The sequence below is a fragment of the Lagopus leucura genome, unplaced genomic scaffold, assembly GCF_019238085.1.
Source record: "Lagopus leucura isolate 7727_CA_CO unplaced genomic scaffold, USGS_WTPT01 Super-Scaffold_100014, whole genome shotgun sequence".
Classification (NCBI taxonomy): Eukaryota; Metazoa; Chordata; class Aves; order Galliformes; family Phasianidae; genus Lagopus; species Lagopus leucura.
The window spans coordinates 15,972,828-15,995,887 of NW_024962268.1; the positions used below are offsets into that span (position 1 = coordinate 15,972,828).

At 40.2% G+C, this 23,060-nt stretch overlaps 1 protein-coding gene across 2 annotated transcripts in view; it reads left to right on the forward strand.

Annotated features, from left to right (window-relative positions):
* Nucleotides 1-10,172: 10,172 nt before the first annotated feature.
* Nucleotides 10,173-23,060, forward strand: part of RANBP3L (RAN binding protein 3 like) — a 39,212-nt gene continuing 26,324 nt past the window's right edge. For both annotated transcript variants that reach the window (XM_042875530.1, XM_042875532.1), the window contains exons 1-5: nucleotides 10,173-10,565; nucleotides 20,801-20,859; nucleotides 21,128-21,164; nucleotides 21,781-21,858; nucleotides 22,904-22,978. In XM_042875530.1, coding sequence (XP_042731464.1) covers nucleotides 10,358-10,565; nucleotides 20,801-20,859; nucleotides 21,128-21,164; nucleotides 21,781-21,858; nucleotides 22,904-22,978 — 457 coding nt within the window. In that variant the 5' untranslated portion in view covers nucleotides 10,173-10,357. The remainder of the gene's footprint in view (nucleotides 10,566-20,800; nucleotides 20,860-21,127; nucleotides 21,165-21,780; nucleotides 21,859-22,903; nucleotides 22,979-23,060) is intronic.

The following is a 23,060-nucleotide window of genomic DNA, read 5'->3' on the forward strand; positions in this document are numbered from 1 at the left end:
ACAGAACTATTTTAAAAGAAACCTGATGCACACATTCTAGTTGTATGAGTATTAAAACAATTTCCCAAGTGAGCAGATTGGTTTTGTGACATAATGATGCAATGTGACATTACAATGAAACTTTCTGAAGTTTTGATGTTGTTGTTTTGAAGAAGTTTGGCCTGAGTTTCAGTAAATGGCAATACTGATGGTAAACAATTTCATAAACTGGCTTTGAAATATGTTCCACAAAGTGAAACTTCATGCTGAGGGTGGAATGCATTCAACCTAACTGCAGATAGGGGGCATTGAAATCTTCAGTTACTGCAGTCAAATTTACAATTACAGAGTATGGGTAATCTGACTTTTTTCAAATCTCTGTCACTAAACCATCATACATATGGAGTCTTTTTTCCTTATTTTTGAAGTGAGAAATACAAATTTGCATCTTCTTTGAGTCTTATTTTTAGGACTTAAGATTGTTAATGATTCTGCAGGATACTTGTGTCTTCACTGATTACAATTCAGTCTGGGATTAAATTATCACCATCACAGCCTAACCTATATGTTGGCATGCAAGTACACATTGCCTTTTGCTACAGGACAGTAAACTGCTGTGTGAATAACTGTAGCAAAACCCAAAACAAGATAAATTCATTTTTAAAAAAATATATAAGTCAAAGTGCTAGCTAACCAACTACCAGCACAATAATGTCCACTTCTACAAAAAGTGACACTTTCTTTATCTCTATTGTTCTTATGTACAAGAAGAAAAAGTCTTCTTCCATAAGCCATGCAAATACTCTGCAGTCAACACGTTAAATTTGACTCACAGGAAAGATGCTCCCAAGAGAGTTCTCACAGATGGTTCGTTAGAGAAAAGGAGAGGAAAGAGGAGGAAAAATAGCAAAGCTTCCCTTTTCCTACTTTGCAGGCTATGTCTACTGGTTTGCGTTCAGCTCAGCTTCATCTTACATTCTATCTTCTTACATATCACAGAATCACAGAATCACTGGAGTTAGAAGGGACCTCAAGAGATCACTGAGTTCAAACCCCCTGCTAAAGCAGTACTCTACTTGTCTCGTAGGCATCCAATGGGTCTTGAATATTCCATAGGAGACTCCACAACCTCCCTGGGCAGCCTGTTTCAGTGCTCCACCACCCTTACTGTAAAAAAGTCTTTCACATGTTTGGAAGTTCTACAGAACTTTGTATGTACAAGTTTTATAACATTACTCCCTAGCCTATCACTACACACCACTCAGAAGAGCCTGGCCTCATCCATTTGCCTCCCGCCTCCCTGTAAATATTTATAAACATTTATCAGATTCCTTCTCAGTTCTATTTTCCCCAGGTTGAACAGGCCCAGGTCACTCAGCCTTTCCTCATACAGGAGATGCTCCAGGCCTTCTATCATCTTTGTAGCCTTCTATCATCTTTGTGGCCCTCTGCTGGACACCTTCTAAGAGATACCTGTCTTTTTTGAACAGGGGAGCCCAGAACTGAACACAGTATTCCAAATGTGGCCTTATCAAGGCAGAGTAGAGAGTGAGGATCACCCCCCTTGACCTGCTGGTCACACTTTTTTTAAAGCATCCCTGGGTACCATTGGCCTTCTTGGACATCAGAAGCATTCAGGGCATGCTGCTGGCTCATGGACAACCTGATGTGACTTCACTTATTTCACTTTGCAGATCTAAAGAGGGTGTCTAAAGTTAGGAGCCCTAAGAGTTTAAACTCCCCCTACAGTCCCCAGTTGGTCAAAATCCATCTGGAGGCAGTTCAGATCACAGGAGTAAATCACTCTCTCTGAGTTACAATGTAGAAATAATAAGGAGGCTTTTAATTGGATTAATTACTTAAGGGCCTAAAATTAGAAGGGGGTAACTTTGGACAATATTGCTATAGGTACAGATAACTTGAGCCCTGTTTTTCTTGAGAAGTTAAAAGGCATTAACAACTCTCACAGTAATTGTTAACAATTTATTCCTGTTTGAAACAGAGATATCAGGAGTTTTGTGCTAAATTATCTACTACATTGATACGGATACTTTGTAGGGTACTTACTCATGATGTACTCTAAAATGTTAGATCAAAGTAAGTATCATCTTGCAAACTGTCATGAGAGATTTAAAATGAAGGTCCAAGTATTCAAACTTTAATCATAACATTAGGCCTTAGATTGAAAATGGATTAGCACATCTGTGCTTGGATTAATAATATGACCTAAATATATTTTGAAATAAAGTTTTGCAAGACTTTTGACTTAGTATTGCATAATGTACTGATTAAAAAGATGTACTCTACAATATAAATAGTAGTACATGTAGAATGTATTAAAAATTGGCTGGTGTTGCTCAAAAAGTAGGTGTCTTTGGGGAATGACCAGGGAACATGTGTGGGTGTTTCCAGAGGCTGGAAGTCTGCAGCTGTTCTACATTTACATCAACAGTAGTAGCACAATTGTTTTGGAGGGGTAGTCTGTATATATGGCCTTGTAACTTAGGCTAGTTCAAGGAATGTTTAATACAGCAAAGTACAATGCTAAATGAAGGATGCGTGCATATGAACAGAGTGAGAATATGTTTTGTGGACAGCCCCAACTCTAGAAAGACCAGAGAACAAACATGGTGCATTTGTAATATGGTGGTCAAGTAGTTCTGCTCCCTGACCCTGCATGTTCAGAGGATGTGCTGGAATGAGCTAGAGGTCTGCATCTGCTGAGATTTCTACTGAAAGTAGAGCCTACTGGGGAGTAGGGAGTGGGAAGACTTAAGGGAGGAAAAAAATGGAAAATGGTGCTTTTCCAGGTTATAACAGAGTGGTTATGAATAGCCAATGTGGGTGATTATCCCCCTTTACTCAGCACCTGTTGGGCAGCACTTAGAATACTGCGTTTAGCTCAGGACCCACCTGTCTAAGAAGGACTGACAAACTGAAGCAAATTCTGCACAGAACCATAAAAGCGGCCAGGGTTCTAGTTCACATGCCTTGGAGGGAGGGGCTGAGGGAGCTGTGTTGGCTGATCCTGGAGAGACAGTTCCAGAAGTATCATGTAGAGCCTTCCAAAACATGGGAGCAGACCAAGCCAGACTTCACTGCAGTGCACAGCAGAAGCACAAGACAGAGCAGTCATAAAATCAATTAGAGGATCTCAATGAATATTAAAACATATTAAAACAGAAACAGATCGGATTATTCAGAGAGGTCACGAAATCTCTTCGAGGAGGTTTTTAGAATTTGGCTGGAGCAATCTGATCAGATTTTAGTGCCCGCTCCGCTCTGAGCAGGGTGTTGAACTACATGATCTCCTGAGGTCCCATCTAAATGGAACCACTCTGCTACTTCATGTTCATGATAAATAATTTTTGCATGTAAAAACAGGAAAAAAAAATCCCAGCCAGTAATTTAAAAACTGAAAAAAATACTTACTTTTAATATATGTAGAGTTCCAGTTCTTCAGTACAAAATATGTACTATAAATAGTGTATACAATTCTTGCTGTCACAAATAAATACATGGGAAGCACTGAATATGCACATTCACACAGACAGACGTCTGGAAAATTTGTTCTCAAAATGAAGGTGCATTCCTCCAAATCTTAAATGAGACTACTAGTAATAATACATTGCATTTTTATAAAGTCTTTCATATTTTGGACTTCAGATTATTTAGAGGATGAGATATCAAGCATAGCGTTAATTCTGAACTGGATTGTGTATTTTAGTCTCAAATGAGTTTCATTTGGCAGCTATGGGATGAAGAAAAGGAACGCATAGATACTGAATGAATAGCATGCCTGGGAAGCAGTGAAAATCACAAGGATTCAGTCAGTTTCAGTTTGTTTTCCTGAGGTTTTGGTTAGGCAGAACACCACATGGCCCCAAACTGTAAAAAATACTCTGGTTTTGCTTTAGATGCTTATTCTTATACCACAAAGGAAATTAAAACAGCAGATTACTGCCAAACACATCCCTCTTTGGTTTCAACAGTATTCACCGAGTTTTCTATCTCCCCCTAATCCTTTGTGAGGCAGCTGTGCTAGGTGACCCAGCAGGGCTTAGAGCCACTTCTTCTTCTGACTCTGCCTCATTTAGGAGATAGATCTCATTTACCAGCCCTGAAGCTGTCGTAAGCATCTAGTCAGTAGCTATCTCCATCTGCGTAAGCAGTAACTAGAGATGGCAGCAACATGTGTTTTCTCACCTCTTTTATGCCTGCTTCCCATTCAAAGGCTGTGTGTTGCAACTCTAGGTCTGGCTGTCCCTGTCTGCCATCCAGGCAAAAGGAGAACACATTGAGAGGGTTCCCAGCAGAACAGTCACATATTCAGTTACCTCACTGAGCTCCCCTCTGCTCAGTTGCTTAATCACACAGCTGAACAGCCAGGCAGGGCTGAAATTCTAGTATGCAGACACATCTCTTTCAAATACAGCCTTGGAATGGGTCTGAGAAAAGATATATGGAAGTTAAAAATCAATAAAATGTGCCACTGCACTACATCAAACTGAAAAGAATGTATAATCTGTATCACAAAAAGTCATTAAATGATCAGAGCACTAAGAAAAGTGTTTAAAAGCACGTATTCCTGGAAAACTATATAATGGCTCATTATGAGGCTCCGTCTCATATCCATCCTTTTGTTGTTGTGGTGTGGATAACAGAAATGTTGCTGTAGCTGCAGGGTAGTACTATAGACTGTACTTGTTCAGGAAGGTGGGGAGGAAGGTGACAGATACTGTGATAGGAGTGGTATTCCCTGCTCAAATTTAAAAAATTCAGGAGTAGTTAAAAGCATGTGATAGGTGCCTTTTGATTGAGTGATGAATATATCTGAAAAGTAAAATGAATGTCTTGAGCTAGCTCTATCCTTGTTAAAAATAATAATAATAAAAATCAGACGTTATTTTTGGAAAATAGAAGTCATGTGAGTACATCATGCTGACACACACAGTATCAGAGCTTTCCTGAGAGGTTTTGTTTAATGGGAGAAACAGATCTGCAGGGCAGAATGCCAGCCATGCCTATGACCACAAAACACATACAGGCATTTCTGGATTTTGTTTGAACTCCAATTGCAAACACTTGATTTTGTTTGTTATACCTGAATGTTCACAAAACTGCTGGATTTGATTACAGTGTCTTTGGTCCATTGTTCATAGTTACTTTGTAACAAATTCGGAAGCTGTAGAATTAATGACTTCAGTTTATGACATAACTAGGAATACAGCCCAGCTATGCTTCCTCATAGAATCACAGAATGAGATGGCTTGGAAGGGACATTAAAACTCAGTTCCAATCCCCTGCAGCTGGCAATGTCCCCCTTCCCTCCCCTCCTCTCTCCAGCTCAGGCTGCCCAGGTCCCCATCCAACCCAGCCTTGAGTACCTCCAGGGATGGGACACCACAGCTCTGTGGGCAGCAGTGTCAGCACCTCACCGCTTTCTGACTAAAGAATTTCCTCCTAACATCTAATCCTCTCTTCTTTTAGTTTAAAGCCCTTATCCTATCACTATCAGACCACATGAGGAGTTGGTCTTTCTCCTTGTTATAAGTTCCTCTCAAGTACTGGAAGGTCGCAACAAGGTCTCCCCAGTACCTTCCTTTCTCCAAGCTGTGCTTGCCCAATTCCCTCAACTTCTCTTTATAAGAGGTGCTCCAGATCTCTGATCATCTTCTTACTTTTATTTCTCTTCCAAGTAGTTCATCTCAACTGTTACATATATTGCATTTCCACTCTAGAGGATCACTGAGGATACTCTCCCTTCTTTTCCTCTCAGCATAATAGTGGTTTATACAAAATTACGTATCACTTTTGTAAAGGCCCACAGCATTTCCCTTTGAGTGCTACATAAGGCTGCAGAAGCAAAATGAACTATGCACAACTACATTTTGCACAGCGGATATTCAGGTTGGATTTTAGGAAAACTTTCTTCTTCAAAAGAGTGGTCAAAAATTGGAACAAGCTGCCAAGGGAAGTGGTGGAGTCACAATCCCTGGAGGTTCACAAGAGATGTGTAGATGTGGTGCTTGAGGTTAAACACAAAGGACAACTTACTTACAGTGTGTGTCATTCTCTTGTTAAACTCCCATTTTATGTAGAGTAGAACATATTCAGTCTATTGATGAGATGACATTATTAATTCAAATTGGATTTAATGTTAATTTCTAATTAATACAAAATGAATTTCTGAATAATTGATGAAAAATATATAGGGATTGTATAATCAATGGATATTAAGATGTTACAATCACAAATAAACAAGAGAGTTAGGCAAAGTAGACTACGATAACAAAAGAGAATGAATGGAAGGCTTACTCTTATGCTGGGCTCACCCACAAAACACCAAAAGGAGGGATCTCCAGACAAGATCCTTCCCCACTGGTAGCCAGCTCTTCAATAGGTCTAGGAGGGGTGCAGCCAGGCTCCACCCCTTCCGGCAGCACAGGTGAATTGCCTTCAGCTGTGCTCCTCTGGCTGACTCATGGCTCGCCTCAGTGATCAATCAGAGGTTCAGGCCGTGACTCAGCAGTTCCCATGCAGGGATACATTAATTCGCATTTTGATAAATGAAATGTCAGTAACACAGGATATGTGCACTTCTTGATTTCCAGTTTATTTTGCTTTTTCTAGCAGTTTCAGATGATGTCCAACACTCACCTATCTTGTAATTTATTAAAAAAATTATTATTTGAAGGAATTCTACAGTGAAAATGAAAACGTGATTAACTCAGGGATGCAGTAATGGTGATTCAAGTGTGGATCAAAGTATCCTGTCTTCAGCAGTGGCCTGCAATGAATGCCAAGGCTCAGAACAGAACAAGCTGGTGTGGTGCTTCCCCAGAATACTTTCTCATTCTCTAGCAGTTTTCAGTTAGGAACATTCAATTATCTCAAAAGTATTCTATAAAATCTATTGTATGGAATCATAGAAATTTTGAATATCTTTGTCTATTGACTGATGTTTTGCCAGAGGGACTAATTTCAGATGACTTTCTATTTCTGTCAGAGCTGGCGTTTTGTGCATGCTGAATCAGGACATTTGATAATTATGTGACTGAAGTGGCCATTCTTCTTATGTTTTCCTTCAGTAATGTCTGCACATTAGTAATTCCGTGCACAAAAGAGTAGCGTGCAGTGTTTATAACCTACAGTGTTCACCGTTAAAAATCAAGTGTTCTTTGTAACCATTCAGTCCACCGGTGCTGGAGGCATTCCTGTCACTGATCCAAACCAGAATCCATGTTTGTCCAACAGCAGTGCTAGTTATGTGCAACTGGGATGGCAGTGGGCAGGGTCAGAGGGAAGTGCAGGCATCCTGCAGAGTCCGCGCTGCCTTGTCCCACTGTGATGGGAAGTAGCACCTGTCCCAGTACTCTGTATGCTTTACTCTTCTTCCTTACTCTGCTTCCACTACATCCCTTGGCAGGAAGGACTCGGGCCCTTAACATTTTTTTTCTGAATGTTTAATTTTACTGGCACAAATAAGACTTCTGTAAATAAAGCACTCTTCTACTAAAGTGGACTTGGACAGAGACTGAAACATAGATAACTTGCATTTGAAACAAAATGTGCTTATAAGGCAAGGCCAAATCAAGCATTACTGAGTGAAAAAGAAAAACGGCAGAGTTAAGGAGACATTAATTACGACTATTCACACTGTGGGAAGCACCCAGGTGTAATTCATGTTAAGCCAACGGAAACATGAAAAGCAAATGAAGTTGAAATACTCAGGGCTTGTTTTTGGAGGATTTGGAGTATTTCTTGTCATGTAGGCACTTATAATTTCATGGTTGCATGTTTGAATTTACTGTGGTTCTTAGGAATAAACTTAAACACTAAATTTTCTTTTTAAATACTCTGTAAATTGTTTTATTTTACATTATGAAATATCCTGATGTATTTGAGTTCACTGCCTCAAAATACACTAACAAATGTACTGACAATTAAATGTGAGACCATGAAAAGCTACTTCTGCAGTTTTACTACATTTTAATGTAATTTGAGTTTAATCAAAACAGAACTTGTAATCATTTTGAACAAGTATGGTCCAAAAATTAAGCTAGCCTTGAGCAACGCACAATTTCTAAATTAAATTAGTAAAGTAGAAGTCAGGAAAATCTAAGTGAAATTTGGGTATTGAATTGATTTGATTTTTCAGATCTAAATAGAAAAATGTAGCTATAAGCAAGAGGTCCAGAGTGGATCATCTATGAGGAAAACACCCTGACTACTGGGACAGTCTGGTCTTCAAAGTTCAGCCATGATCTGCCTGTTGGTCCACGTTTTCTGAACAGTCAGGCTTATTAGGGCTTTAACTAAACTCATGTTTAATAGAAACACATTTCATTTCACACACCTCTAAACTCAAACTGTCATTTTACTTAGCCACACTTGGTGTAAAATATATTCATTTAATACAGTATTTATTTAAGTGTCTTAAATTAGTTTCACAGTAATATGTTGCCACGGGGAAGGCTGATTACACATAGATCAGAACAGAATCCCAAATGATACCCCACAAGGAGCCACTGGATCAGTCTCAGTACAGTATTAGACAACAGTAAGTTGCTGGTGACTTCCATCACGTTTATGGATCTTTTAAAAGAGATATCAATCTCCTCATCTTAAGAATGAGAACTTTTTATATAATTTTTTAAAATAATACTAATTTTGATATCTAAATACAGTGCCCTAATTTTCAATTTTATTGACTTACTGGAACTCAAAGAGAATTCCAAAGAATTGGAATTCTTGCTCTTGCTCAAAAATAAAATATGGTAACAGACCTTTGCACAGTATGATGATGAGTCTGGAACTCTTTGACGTGATACATCTGAGTCAAGGATTCGGCAAAGTTTAGGCAGAGACTGGTCAACTAATTTGAGTTCACCCAATCACATAGTACTAACAGTTAAGGTTGAGGTCAACATGATGCAGGTTGACAGCAAGCTGAGCATGAGTCAACAGCATGCATAGGTAGCCAGGACGGCCAACCATGTTCTGGAGTGCATCCAGCATATCATCTCACCGACTGAGGAAAGCGATTGTCCCATGCTGCACTGTGTGTGCGACCTCATCTTGGGCACTGTGTGCAGCATTGTGCACCACGGTACAAAAAGGTATAAAACTATCAGAGAGTGTCCAAAAGAGGGCTACAAAATGGTGGAGAGTCCACAGGGGATGATGTGTGGGGTGTGGCTCAGGGCACTTGGTTGTTTCAGCCCAGAGCAAAGGAGGTGAGGGGAGGCCTGATGGCAGCTGCAGCTCCTCACAGAGAGAAGAGAGCAGCACTGATCTCTGCTCTGTGTGACAGCCATAGGGCTCGAGGGAACGGCACGGAGCTGTGCCAGGGAAGGGCTGGGGGGGTGGGGAAAGGCTCTGCTCCTGAGGGCGGTGGGCATGGAAGAGCCTGCCCAGGGCAATGGGCATGGCACTGAGCTGCTGCAGCTCACAGAGACTTGGGACGCTGGTCATTGGGTTTGGTTATGAGTGGTGCTGTGTGGATCTGGGAGTTGGGTCAGCAATCCTTGCAGGTCCCATCCAGATAATGATATTTTGTGATTCCATCAGAAGGAGTAAGGTGGCAGACTATGAGATATATGCCAGCACCAACTGAGGTTATGGTGAAGACAAATGATGAAGACAAATGATGAAGAGCTGCCTGCTCTTGGACAATGGACATTTTTGCATGCTCTTCTGTGAAGCATTAGATAGGGCTGTGCTGAGAAGGAAGCCTAGAAGCACAGTTCTGCTAAACTTTTAAGTAAACTCCTACCTTCTTAGATCATAGGCAGCATAACACTAGGCGTGCTGCCTAGCAGCCTGATATTGCTACCGCCTGAGCAGAAGAATCTGGGGCTGTTAGCACTGAAGTGACCAACGTGAGCTGCACGTCTAGGCTTTATCAACGAGCTGCAGAGCGTGAGGTGGAAACCGTAACACCTTTTCTGTTGACACTGCGTTCGGTTTGTGTCAACACGTCAGTGGCGGCAGTACGGGGCGCGGGCTGCAGCGCCGCCGGCCCCAGCCCCTTCGGGCCACGCCTGAACAAGCCGCGCTCCGGCCGCCTCCCCGCCCGATTATGTTAATCCGCCCAGGCTTTACATATCCCCTCCCAAAGGCCCACCCCCGCTATGAGCTGCCTCGAGCTGCCGGCGCCGCGCCGACCGCCCGCACTGCCCGCCGGCAGCCGGAGCCGGCGCTGCGTGCAGTGAGGCGGTGCCTCCTGGAGGGCGGCTGTTTGGTGCTGGGGGGACTATCGCCTAGGGAGGAGTTAATGCGGCTAAATTCGGAGACACAGCTGAGGCTTATAGATATGTAAACATATATATGTGATTACACGTCTATTTATAAAGGTGCTTTTGAGGCCGTCATAATGAGAAACCAAGAAATTTCAGCTTGCCTAGGGAATGTTTCTTATACAGATGTACAGCAGTGTGCGGGTTGTGATGCTGCAACCAGATCCCAGTGCTTTGGGAAGATTAAACGTGGTCTCCCCAGAATCAGAGATCCCCAGGCTGTGCCCCCAGCTGCAGGCCTGCAGGCACAGACAGTGCACAGCGCTGCGGAGGAGCACTGTACAGGTACGTCTCGTTGGCTAACATTGGTGTGTTTGCTGTGTGCCCACAGCGCGGGGATTGCTGGGGAATGGGGCAGTGACAGCACAGTGTGCCTGTCTGATGGCTGTGGGATTGGTGATGCAAAGCAGAGCTTGGCTGGCAGTAGTTTCTTTACTGCAAGTTTGCAGTGTGACAGAAATCTTCAAGTTGCATTGAATTTGAGAAAAAGATGGTGTATGACTAGGGTTTTGCCTCTGTAGCACCCCAAAGCGGTTCCTCTGTGTTTCTAGGTGTGCCACTTCAACTCTAGCTTTCCAAAGTGGTAGGCCTGACAGCAGGGGGAACAGCACTCATGTCCCGAACCTGCACTGATGCATTGTGCCTTGAGAGCTGTGGTCCTGCCTGGCTCCTCTGGGAGCTGCGTGGCCTTGGGGATGAACAGCAAAACCCTGTGTCATCTGGGTAGTGAGGAGGACAGAGAATCAAAAGTGATTCAGATGGTACTGTAGTAACAATATTTGTGAAGTGTATTTATAATATATTAAAAATGTTGAGCACCGGGCTGTTGGAAATGTTTAACAAACAGTTTTTGGTTATGTGCCTTGGCACAGTTCAGGTATTGCAGTACTGCAAGAATTATGTGGAAGTGATAAGGCTCCCAAAATATTTCCTTCACTCAGATGTTTGAAATAAAGCTGAGTTTTCATTTTTCATGGAAATTATATAAAATACTGTTGGGGGAAGGTATTTCTAATTTGTGTGCTTGGAGTTGTTTAAATGCCTGTTTATGTTTTCCCTGTACAGAAATGGATAGGTGCTACATACACTGTGTTTATAAAAGCTTTTGCAGGCTGTCAGCTGAGTTTCTATGACACAAGCAAAATATTGTATTTTTCAAATCTTATACTGTATGCTGCAAACCCATGCTGAAGCTAGGAGTCATAAGTGGAATTGTTTGGGTAAAGGAATCCTTTCCACACTAATCAAGAAAATTGTACTTAAGATTCTGCAACATTTGGAAAAGTGACTGAAGTTGGAAAAGCCTTCAAGTGTTAGGGCCCAATTCTGTACAGCTTTGCCTAGATGAAGCATTCTCGCTTTCATAATTGCTCGCACTGACACTGAAATTATTTATGGGAATTATAAACTGTTAGTGTGACAATGAATGTGCAAGAGTCTTAGCAGTATAGTAGACTGGATTGTCCTTCCACTTCTCTCCCAGAAGTTTTATTGTGCAATGGTCAGTTAGGTGAAGATTTCCTTTCCCCTTTCTGAGTGTGAGAAAAACAGAAAGCACTTCTTTGACAATGTACATGCTGCTGATCCAAACAGGAATGTGTGAGGTTGTTTATCTGTTCCCAAGCTGTATGTACAGGAGTCTATCTGAGCCCAAGATAAGCAACACACGTACACTTTATATTTAAAACAAGGTGTTTGAACAGCGTGCAGGGCTGTCTTCAGTGATCTCCTCATTTGCCACTGAAAGGCAGTCATGTCTGTAGCACAGACAGACAAATGTCTGTCATATACAAAAAAGAAATCTAATTCTCAAATGTAAGTTTTCAAAAAACAAAAGTATTTATCCAAAATTTCTTCTCCATGCATTTGAACTACTTTATTTCAGTAATGCTGAAACTATTTATTCCAATATGTCACTTTGGTATGGTTTTGGACCAGACATTGGGAATATTTTCTATTAAAATTTTGACAAAATGAGAAGCTTGTTGCAAATTTGTTGATTTATTGTCTTTCTTCAGTAGGAGAGTATTCTGATAGAAAAAGTTCATTTAGCTTACAGGTTGGAAGTGTTACAAAGATCTTAAGCATGAAAGCTTGTTGCCTGTACGGTAATAAAAGGGTATGTATATATTACAAGGTCTCTTCTACCTCTACATTTGCAAAATTCTTCTGATCAGTACTGGAGATTTGGCTGGATTAGACTTACTTGATTTATAAACTTATTCTATTTTCTGAAGTTGTTTCTAGCAGTTCCTGATTTGAACAAACATGAAGAACACAACAATCAGCATATAGCTATAATAGATTTAGATGTAAATAAATTAATCAATCTTGTCTCAAAATGTTGTAGCAAAAAAAAGAAAAATCAATGTATTTATTTTTAAAATCCTGTGGTCTTGGCATTACAGCTGATTTTATTAACTGTGGAAAGAAATGATCTTAATTTTTAAGCGAGCTGTTCTAGAAAGCAATGAATATACTTTACAAACATAACCCAGAATTGTGAAGGATAGTAAGGGGGAATCTAAAAGTAGATTTCCTGGTCCATATTTACATCTTTGAAGAAGTGACCCAGTTTTTCCGGAGGTGCAGAACAACCATGGCTGTGCATTCCATGGGAGCTCTCAGCTGCTTAGCAGTTACACAGACTGACATTCAGAGTCAGTGAAGGAAATTTGTAGAAGCTTTTTCTGTATGTGTTAAGGTAGGTGAAATGTCAGCCTATAGCACTGTTCTAGGACATCACTGTTTTGCCTCGTGTCATCTTTCTTACTTGATTTTTGGCACAGGGAAGCTTTTTATACAGTGAGGTCACTGAGAGACCTGAGGTTTTGGCTGCCAGCCTCGTTGCACTCTCACTTGGCTGTGAAGTGATTCCGTTTTATCTTGCAAAGCTCAGGGAGTATTTATAAAACAGAAGCCACGGTTCTGTAGCAGCTTTGGCAAATCCTTCTTAGTCAGAAAGTTTTACTATTTTTTTAACTCCTCTTAGATGAAATCATCCATCTCTGGAAGAAGACATCTTCTTCTATCAGAAATAGTTTAATAGTAGTAAATATACTTAAACATGAGTTTGAGCGTGGATCACAAAGACTATTTTCTTAATTTATTCTACTGCATATTTTCTCTATATGTATTTATTTTCTTCTTGACACTGCATATGTATTATCTAAAGTATAGGTCATTTTCGGTGCTTTTAGAGATTATTATCATATCAGTATACAGTGTAAATTTGATGTTCCATGAGGTAGTATGGTAATGGACAGATCATCAGTGGGTATAGTAAAATATTTCCGTTTTCTTGACTGGAACTATGCTAATTTCTCAATCCACATCTTCTACTTATAAGCGAGGTCACTGTTAGGCTTCTTCTTTTTGTTCATGTTGCTACAAAATACCAGAAAAAATATTTTAATTTTGTGTTTATTTCAAGTAAATGATCTGAACAATCTTGTGTTTGTAAATGGCAGAGGCCTTGGTGGTTTTTTTCTTAGTATTTCGGTAATGTGAAATTACATCTGGCAATAAAAAAACTCAAAACACATTAAACCTACTTTTCCTCTAAACTTCTTCCCAGTTACATGTTCCTGCTTAGTTAAGTTGTAGTGAAACAAGAAAAATAGTAATGTTGGGTACAACGTACATGGAAGAATATGCTGTTTGTGTTCTGTTTCTTTGAAGCCAGCAATCTATGATGTAGCATCGAAATGAAGGAAGATTTCCACTTTTAAATTTGCAAGTTACAGTAATAATAAATAGCACTAAGGATATTAATGATATGGTGTATCAGAGTGGAGAGACTTGCTCATGGTGTGCTGTAACCTTATCTCCCAGTACAATAGCATGCTAGTCTGATAGAGAGATTTGAATGCAGTGGTTCTTGTGTGCTGCATAACACTTAGTAAGTTGTGAGCAGAAGCTGGACAAAGTTAAAGATTTTGTCCATCAGGTACTGGAAGTGACATTACTCAGATATAATTTGAGAAAATTTCTTTTTTTTTTTTCTTTTCTTTTAACTGGATAAAGTAGAATTGTAGTTTCTGTTTTAGAATAAAAGTTTTCCAATGGAGTCCAAATGGAATTGTTACAAAACCAAAAGAGGTACATGTTGTTATTTTCACTTAAAATACAAGGAGATAATAGAATTTTTTAGGATTTAGTTTTTGTCATCAGTGTTGCACCTGTGTTGGGAGTTACGAGCTACTCTGTTTTTCAGGCTTTGCATTCAACAAATTCAGTTCTGTAGTTAAGCTAACCTGAAATACCTGCAGGATTGGTTACTTTTTATGCTCTGAAAGTAATATATAAAGTTCAGGGAATAGTAAAAGCTCAGGATAAGTCTAGTGGATTGATATTAGGCATTTAAAGAAATTCTTCGTATGAAAAGCTTGAAAGAAACAGTAAAGACCAGAGAATCCTGCCACCTAACTCATCAAATGGCATTAAAAAAACAAAACAAAACCTCTTAAAAAAGCCAGAAATAAGAATTTTCTATTGAGAGCACAAATGTATTTTTATTCTCTTGAAGGTGTTTGTTTGTTTGTTTGTTTTTCTATTTGCTCTGAGAGGGATAAAGCCACAGCACTGACAGCTACTTCTGACACAGGAGTTCAGGATTTTCCTTGCCTGAAAATTGGGAAGAGTAGCGTTTGTATCCTGTCCATAGTGTCTCTAGGTCTCAGAGGTGACACATCATTTTTGTGTTCTCTGTGCAACATGAAACGACAGTAATAATAACACTAAAATTGCCAAAGCTGTCAGTGTCCTGCTTTTTGTGCGTGTGAAGCTTCTACACCTTCAAGAGGACAAAAGTGAAAGCAATAGAAGTGAGGAGTGTAGTCGCAGTAAAGGCTGAATGACTCCTACACATGAATAATGCTGGCTCATGGTATGCACACAAAGTTGGTGAAAGCATTTTTAATGCTATTTCTGGCATGCCATACTGACTAGTGCTTCCTAGACTTAGCAGCCAATGTTCATCTTTCCCAAAATGCGTCCTTGCATTTTCATGCAAACCCAACTTTAGAAGTGCAGTTTTCATCAGAGCTTATGAACTAGTGTGATTTACGGATCACCTGCAGGTCTGTGCTGAGGCACAGCACTGAGCAGAAACGCGAGGCAGGGACTACAGCACTGGGTGCAGGGCAGGCACCAGCCCTGAGAGCTGCATGCCCTGTGTGTAGGGGCTCAGGTCAAAGCATGTTTTCTTTTTGTGAGGCACAAGCTCCCAGAGCCAGGTAAAATCTTAAATATGGGACCTGGGTATTTCTAATGCATCTTCCAGGCATGGGAGTATTTTGTACTTCAGATGCAGAAAACATTAGGCCAAGGCTTTTCTAATTCAGCTATCGTAGAGGAACTGTAGTGACGAGAAGAGAGCCCAGTGTGATTATTCATAGGCAGGCTGGCATGTCCTGTGTCTGGACTCTTGGCTGAGACTGGTGGCTTATTCCAGTCCCAGCAGCCAGGGGCAGCCCATTTGGCATTTTTTTCTGGTAACTTTTTCAGCAGCCCAAGAAGTACCGAGAATTACCAAGCCACTGAGGACCGGAGCAACCCAGTGTTAACCAGGTAGTAGCCAGCCTGGTCCGACCGTGTCCTGTTAATTAGGAGGAGGAATGGTTGCTTCAGACCACCTCATTTTCCCTCCCCGTATCTGCCTGCATGGAGTCTTGGCTGCTGCTGCCTTATCCTGAGACAGGGCCAGGCCCTGCCTGGCTGGGTGCCCCCAACCACTGCCAGGAGAGGAGGCTGCAAAAGGGCTTCTCCTTCTCCCAGCACACTGCTGCCAGCCCTGGGAGCAGCAGCCTTAACACAGAAAAGCAAGAAGAAAAACACAGAGTTGCTTGCCAGTGTTAAAATTAGCATGGTGACATAATTGCTGTAACTCTTTGATTCTGTTGTGTATTAGATCCACAAGTAATTCTGCATTGACTTGTCACTGCAGATCACCTGTGGATATTTTGTATTTAGCTAACTGAGGTTAAAATGCAATGGGAAACTGATGTAAAGTAAAAACTGATGTAAATGGCCTGATTGAGGATCTAACTAATGAACTATATGGAAGCTTTTCTGGAATTACAAAAAGATTTTCTTGGTGGATGCAGATCGGAACCCTAACTATGGTAACTGTACCAGCATCAGCAACCTCTTACTAAATATACTCTGACCAAGAAAGCTTTCCCTTTGTCTCCAAAATACTTGATGGGAAATACCTTTTATATTTACTACTGTGTCAAAATATGCGTATTTTTCTTTAGGAGGTACTGTTATATTCTGGCTACACATTTCTGTGTTGGTAATGAAGCAGTTGTGAATTTTTCTTCAGTAAATTTTGTGTTTTAAACTGTTACTGGAATTTTGATGTTGTTTAAATTGGAGTGAACTTTCCCAATTCCTGTGAAGAGACTTTTAGTTCCAACAAAAATTAACTGAGGAAGAAGGTCACTTCTTTTTTCACAGCAGTTTACTCTTTGCTAGTTCCATGCTTTGGAGAAGCAAATGTACTTTTATAAATATTACTGATTTCGAGATGAATGTGAAGAATAGGAAGATTCTCTAATCATGCTTGATTTCTTTTTTGTTTTTCCTTCATTCGAAAGGAGTACAAGTTGTTTTTTTTTTTTTTTTCTTTTTTTTCTTTTTTTCCCCCTTTCCATTGAAATACTGTTGTTTATGTGAGCCACTCCCTTCTAGCGAATAGAAGTGGAATTCCTCCATCTCATGTCCTGCCATGGACCACCAGCTGCAAGTGAATTATGGAAATTTTCTTTAACTTCTGGTGACAGAGAATTATCATTTTGGGAGTTGAACAATGTGGTTTGTTTTTTTTTCTGCTTTCCCTAAAAAGGACAAATCAGACCACAAAGCCTACCACGTTTGCTAAATTCAGTCATTTGCATGAACATAACTGCAAAATTAACTTCAGTAGCAGCAAAAGTATTAGGTGTTACTGCTGTACCTATGGATCACTGGCTATCAGTAAAGTGTCATGCTGTTTGCCCCAGATTACATGCAGCATTTGTTTTAACAGTGTTTACCTTTTTTGTAATTTTTGTCAGCATTTGAAAATATAATTATTTAGTGATATTAACTCTTCTATGTTTACAGTTGTTAACAGTTTAGTAATCCTTTAAAAAACTGATATCAAGATAGTGTGTTTTGTTCACAGTTAGGTTTGTGAGCCTAAAAACATACAGTTATGCATGAGAGTAGCATTTGGACTCTAAGACTTTGTATGTTTCTATGTCGGGACCCACAATACGGGAAAGATATGGAGCTGTTAGAGAGGGTCTGGAGGACCCTTTCTAACAATCTAAACAATCTAAAGATGACCAGAGGTCTGGAGCATCTCCCCTACAAAGACAGGCTGAGGAAACTGGGCTTCTTCATCCATTCAGAAGAGAAAGCTGTGAGGAGAAATTATTGCAGCCTTCCAGTATTTAAAAGGGGGTTATAAATAGGGGAGGAATCAACTTTTTACATGGGTAAACAATGATAGAACAGGGGGGAATGGTTTTAAGCTCAAGGAGGGAAGTTTAGATTGGGTATTGAGGGAAGTTTTTCACAGGGAACAGGCTGCCTGGTGAGGCTGTGATTCTCCATCACTGGAGTTGTTCAAGCCCAGGTAGGATGGAGCCCTGGGCAACCTGTTCTAGTACAAAGTCTGGAGGTTGGTTAGTCCTGCCTATGGCAGGGGGTTGGAACTTGACGATCATTGGTGTCCCTTCCCATGCATGCCATTCTGTTATTCTATAATTCTGTGTTGTACTCATGTATTAAAACTAACATGAGACATCCTCTTCCCTAATGCATAAAGAATAGGCAGGGTGAACCTGTTTTCTTGCTCTCCTTCTTGGATCATTTTCATCTCAGATTCCTGCATTTTCCTGAGAACCAGAAATGCAGTTCTTCCTTCTTCTTTAAGCACAGGTCAGGAATGTATGCCTCTTCTCCCTGCTGCACATTTGTCACAGTAAGAGGTATCACAGTTATAATCTGGAAAATAATATGAAGACCAGGATGGAAATTATGAAAGAAATGGAGAGGGAGCTCAACAAACAACCATACCAAACCACAGCATGCAATGTATTCTGAGTCATTCTTAGTATCAGCATTATGAATTGGACAAAAATGATGTGTCTTAAAGTTATGAAAACAATCAAACACTGAGTGTATGCATTTTTCAAACCTTTTAGTACAGTGATATTTTAGTTCAGTCTCTGCATTCTCATTGTGATCTGAGTATGGTCCCCTTTCTGCTATGTTACTCTGTTTTCGTGCTGATTGCTGAACATAGTTTCTTTATATGTATATATACTGAATTAAGGGAGCATCATGCATAAATGTGTACATGAGCATTTGATGGCTCAACATGCTGGATTTTGTGTTGTTTCAGAAGCAGATGTGTTTCCTGTATTCTATTTGATAAACACATAGAATCATAGAGTGGTTTGGGTTGGAAGGGACTTTTAAGATCATCTAGTTTCAGCTCCCTGCTATAGGCAGGAACGCCTCCCTGGCATTGAATGCTTCCAGGGTAGGGGTATCCACAACCTGTTCCTGTACCCCCAGAGTAAAGAATTTCTTCCTAATTTCTAGTCTAAATCTACTCCCTCTTCCAGTTTAAAGCGTTTTCCCCTCATCCTGTTGCAGTCTGCCCTTATTAAAAGTCCTTCCCCAGCTCTCCTGTAGGCTTCTTTCAGGTACCGGAAAGCCACTCTAAGATCCCCTTGGAGCCTTCTCTTCTCCAGACTGAAGAGCCCCAACTCTCTCAACCTGTCTTCATTAGGGAGGTGCTCCAGCCTTCTGATCATCTTTGTGACCCTCCTCTGGACCCCATCCAACAGCTCCATGTCCTTCTTGTGCTGGGGACCCCAGAACTGGATGCAGTACTCCAGGTGGGGTCTCAGGAGAGTGGAGTAGGGTGGCAGAATCACCTTCCTCAACCTGCTGGTCACACTTCTCTTGATTGAACCCTGAATACAGTTGGCCTTGTGGGCTGCAAGCACACATTGCCAGCTCATGCTGAATCTTTCATTAACCGACACTCCCAAATCCTTCTCCTCAGGGCTTCCCTCAAGCCATTCTCTGCCCAGCCTGTATATGTGCTTGGGATTGTCCCCACCCAAATGCAGGACCTTGTGCTTAGTCCTGTTGAACTTCATGAGGTTGGTATGGGTCCACCTCTCAAGCCTGTCCAGATCCCTCTGGATAGCATCCCTTCCCTCTAGTGTGTCAACTACACCACTCAGCTTGGTGTCATCTGCAAGCTTGCTGAGGGTGCACTCAATCCCACAGTCTATGTTGCCTATGAGGATGTTGAATAGCACTGGTCCCAGCACCAATTATTGAGGAACGCCTCTCATCACGACCAGTGTCCACTTGGAGACTGAGCCATCCACTGCAACCCTCTGAGTGCCACCACCCAGGTAATTTGTTATCCAGCGAGTGATCCATGGATTCATAGGAGAGGATAAAAGTGAATTGAGACTTTAAAGATACCTCTGAATGCTTTGAAGAAGGAACACATTGTTTCTCAGTCCACAGAGAATATACTTAAATGCAGGAAGAAGAATGTCAGACTTGACATTAGAGAAAATTTCTGTTGATAGTTCTGACATGAATCATTTTCCATGTCCAGTGTGTATAACTGAACATTGACTGGGAAGGCTGTAAAGTCTCCTTTATGGCAGGGTTTCAGGAGCATATTAGGTGTTAGGCATTCAGTTGTCAGAATGACACAGGTGTAGATGATGTACCAGAGAAACTGGATGTCTCTCCTGAGGACCATTTCTGTTCTGTGATTTCAAAATAGATACTCTGATATCGTAAGAAACAAATATGAGAAAGCAATTTGGAAGAGAGGAAAGATGCTTTCTAATTCTTGTTCTAAGGAACAAGAAAAGAGTCACGCAGCATGAGTGGGAGTAAGTGAATATTACTCTGAAGAGGAGCAGAAGTTGTTAGGCTCTTTGTACACAGACCCAGGATTAAAATGATAGGAGAGATGGTCCAAATTTACATCCATCAGAAATAAAGGGAGCATGCTTTTTAACTTCCTAGGGGCATAAGCACGAACTTTGCACAGGACATGAGGGGAAGAGAACATGTAATTTCCAAGCTTACTACTCAGTGAGATCTAAAAACCAATATGTCATTACTATTATGTAGTCCCCTAAAACTTACTGGTATCCAGATGGAATTTAAAGTTTGCTTACAGTACAAAATTAGACATATTGTTTGTAAAGGCTAAAGGCAAGTCCTTCTTCTTAACTAAAAGAGGCATAAAAATATCAAAGCCAAATCCTGTGGCCTTCAGTTAGGTAAAACTCATCCTGGGATTTGAGGGACTAACTCTTTTATTTTTAGCTATGGACATTGCTTACATCATTGTGGCTTTTCTTCATCTCTATCAAAGAGAGACAGTCTTGCTCATTACCGCATAGCACTTTAAGAACTTTGGTTGATAAGATGAATCTCTGTTATGAGATTGTTATTTAAAAATGTCTCCTTTCCAGAGAGATCAGTGCTTGCCCAGCCAACATTTGTGTTTGGAAAGAAGGACCACCCTTTGAAGGTAAAAACTTTAACTTCTGTTTTGCATCACTGATAAAAGAATACTGGAAATGAAGATTGTATAGACAATGATTCTAGTAGTAATAAAGGATTTTAGCCCAGGATAAGGCTTGCAGTAACTGAGAGTAAAACAGAACAAGGAAAAGAGAAAAGTAGAAATGTGATTGGTTTTAATACACATATGTTGGACTGATATACTTTGTGACCTGCTCTAGAAAATGGCTGCTCTATTCTCCTTGACCTTTCCTCACTTATATTTTTTTTTCCAGCGGCCTGCTGAAGATCCAGTTTGCAAAGCTGATAATGGTAATAACCACATCACTGAAATGGTATAATAATACACTGATATATTCATAGGATCTGACTGGAAAGACAGTTTGGAACTGAAAAGTGTGTATGGAACTTTATTTTGTATGAGCTGGGACAAATGCCTGTTAATAGTCTAAGATTACGTGGGATGTTGAGCCACCTTCTATATCCCAATATGTATGTCCCTGTCTTACCTCAAGAATTCCTCTTGGCATCTTACCTCTCATGTTCATCAGAAAGTCAGACTAAAAGAAGCCCTGAAGAGAGTCCAAGTATATTCATCTGCTATATTTGCTCTGAACTTCCCTTTTCTATTTCTTGAAGCTATAATATAAAGCAGCTTATCATTTTTAGTGCCTTCCAAGCCTGTGGGCCATGATCTGATTGCAATGACTAAATTTTAGGTCCCCTGAAATTAGCAGAAAACTCCCTAGGGCTTCCTGCCAAGTGCTGACAGAGATGCCAAGACCCTGTTTTGCTTTTCTGTATTAAGACTGTTCTGTAAATCATTCCTAGAATTTATTGTGTTCAGGTCTTGATTATTTATCATAACACTGTGCTGAAATCACCTGCCAATCAATCCCTGCAGGAAATTATATTTGCTTTTCTCTAGATTTCATCTATTGTTCCAAAAAACGTGCAAGTTCATCATCTTGTGTTTTCCAGAAGTCTGGCTCAGAATCTAACATAGGTATGCCACTTGAGTCCTGTCATGTTGTAATAACTGTAGTTTTGTACTCTTGTCTGCTAAAGAAGTGAAGGAGTTTTTCTGTCCAAGAATTGTTTTCGCATGGTAGAAACATGCTAACATTTATGTTAGCTTTCATGGTAATTTTTAGTAAGTGCTTCTCAAAGTGAAAATACATTATTTTGCTGTATTAACATAATATTACATAAACTCTTAAAAATGTATATATTTCATAAGTTTCCTTGATGAGCTCAAACAGTCAGTAGAAAAAGAGGGCTAGACAGGAATGAGATGCCATGATTGTGGAAGAGATTTTTGTTCCTTGGGCAATTCCTGAAAATATGAAGTAATTTTCAGAAGGACTTCTCTTTTCATCTAACTGACAGGTGACCTCAAAGTTCCTTTGAAGAATGTGTTTTTCTTCTATGATGTCCAGAAGAAGTGCACACAAGTCACTGTGTTAAGCAGTAGGACTGGTCACTTTTTTATAGTATTTATTTAACCTGGGAGTGTGACCAGGAGGTTGCTTTAGTATTTATATATTACTATGTATGAATGATATTTTCGTTTAGTTCTGTGACAAACCTGAACATAACTAAAAGGATTTAAGATAACCTAAGTTGGGTTCACACTAAAAATTACACTGAGATCATGTACAAAAAATACATAGGGTAGAAATTTTAGAGTATGTCTGCATCAAAATATGAAGTGGGATGCAAAACCAAGCTTAGTTCTCTTGGTTGTCCAAATACTAACTGATATCTTAACTCCCTGCTTCTGTTTTGAACCTCACCAACTGATGATCTCTGAGACAAAACCACTGTAGAGTAGGCTAGATGTAAGCAGTTGATCTGAACCAGGCTGTGCTACTTGGCCTCAGAGATGTCTTCAGTTCAGCAGTATCAACATAAGTAGTATCCTTCAGAAAGCAGTAGATAGCAGAAAATAATTTATTCTGCCGTCAATTAAGCGGAATAAATTATCTGTCTAACTTTAAATTAATCTTGTTTTGTTCCAAATAATGTTAATTTGTTTATTATTCTTTCAGATACAACGCTTGCTGAGAAAAGAAGAAGATCATCTTCCTTTACCGTTCTTCCTAGGTTCCCTCCCTCCCAGCCAGGTAAGTGGGAAAAAAAAAATGACAACAATATATATTTACACAGCAAAGCATACATTACCTAAAATCAAGAGGTGTACAGAAC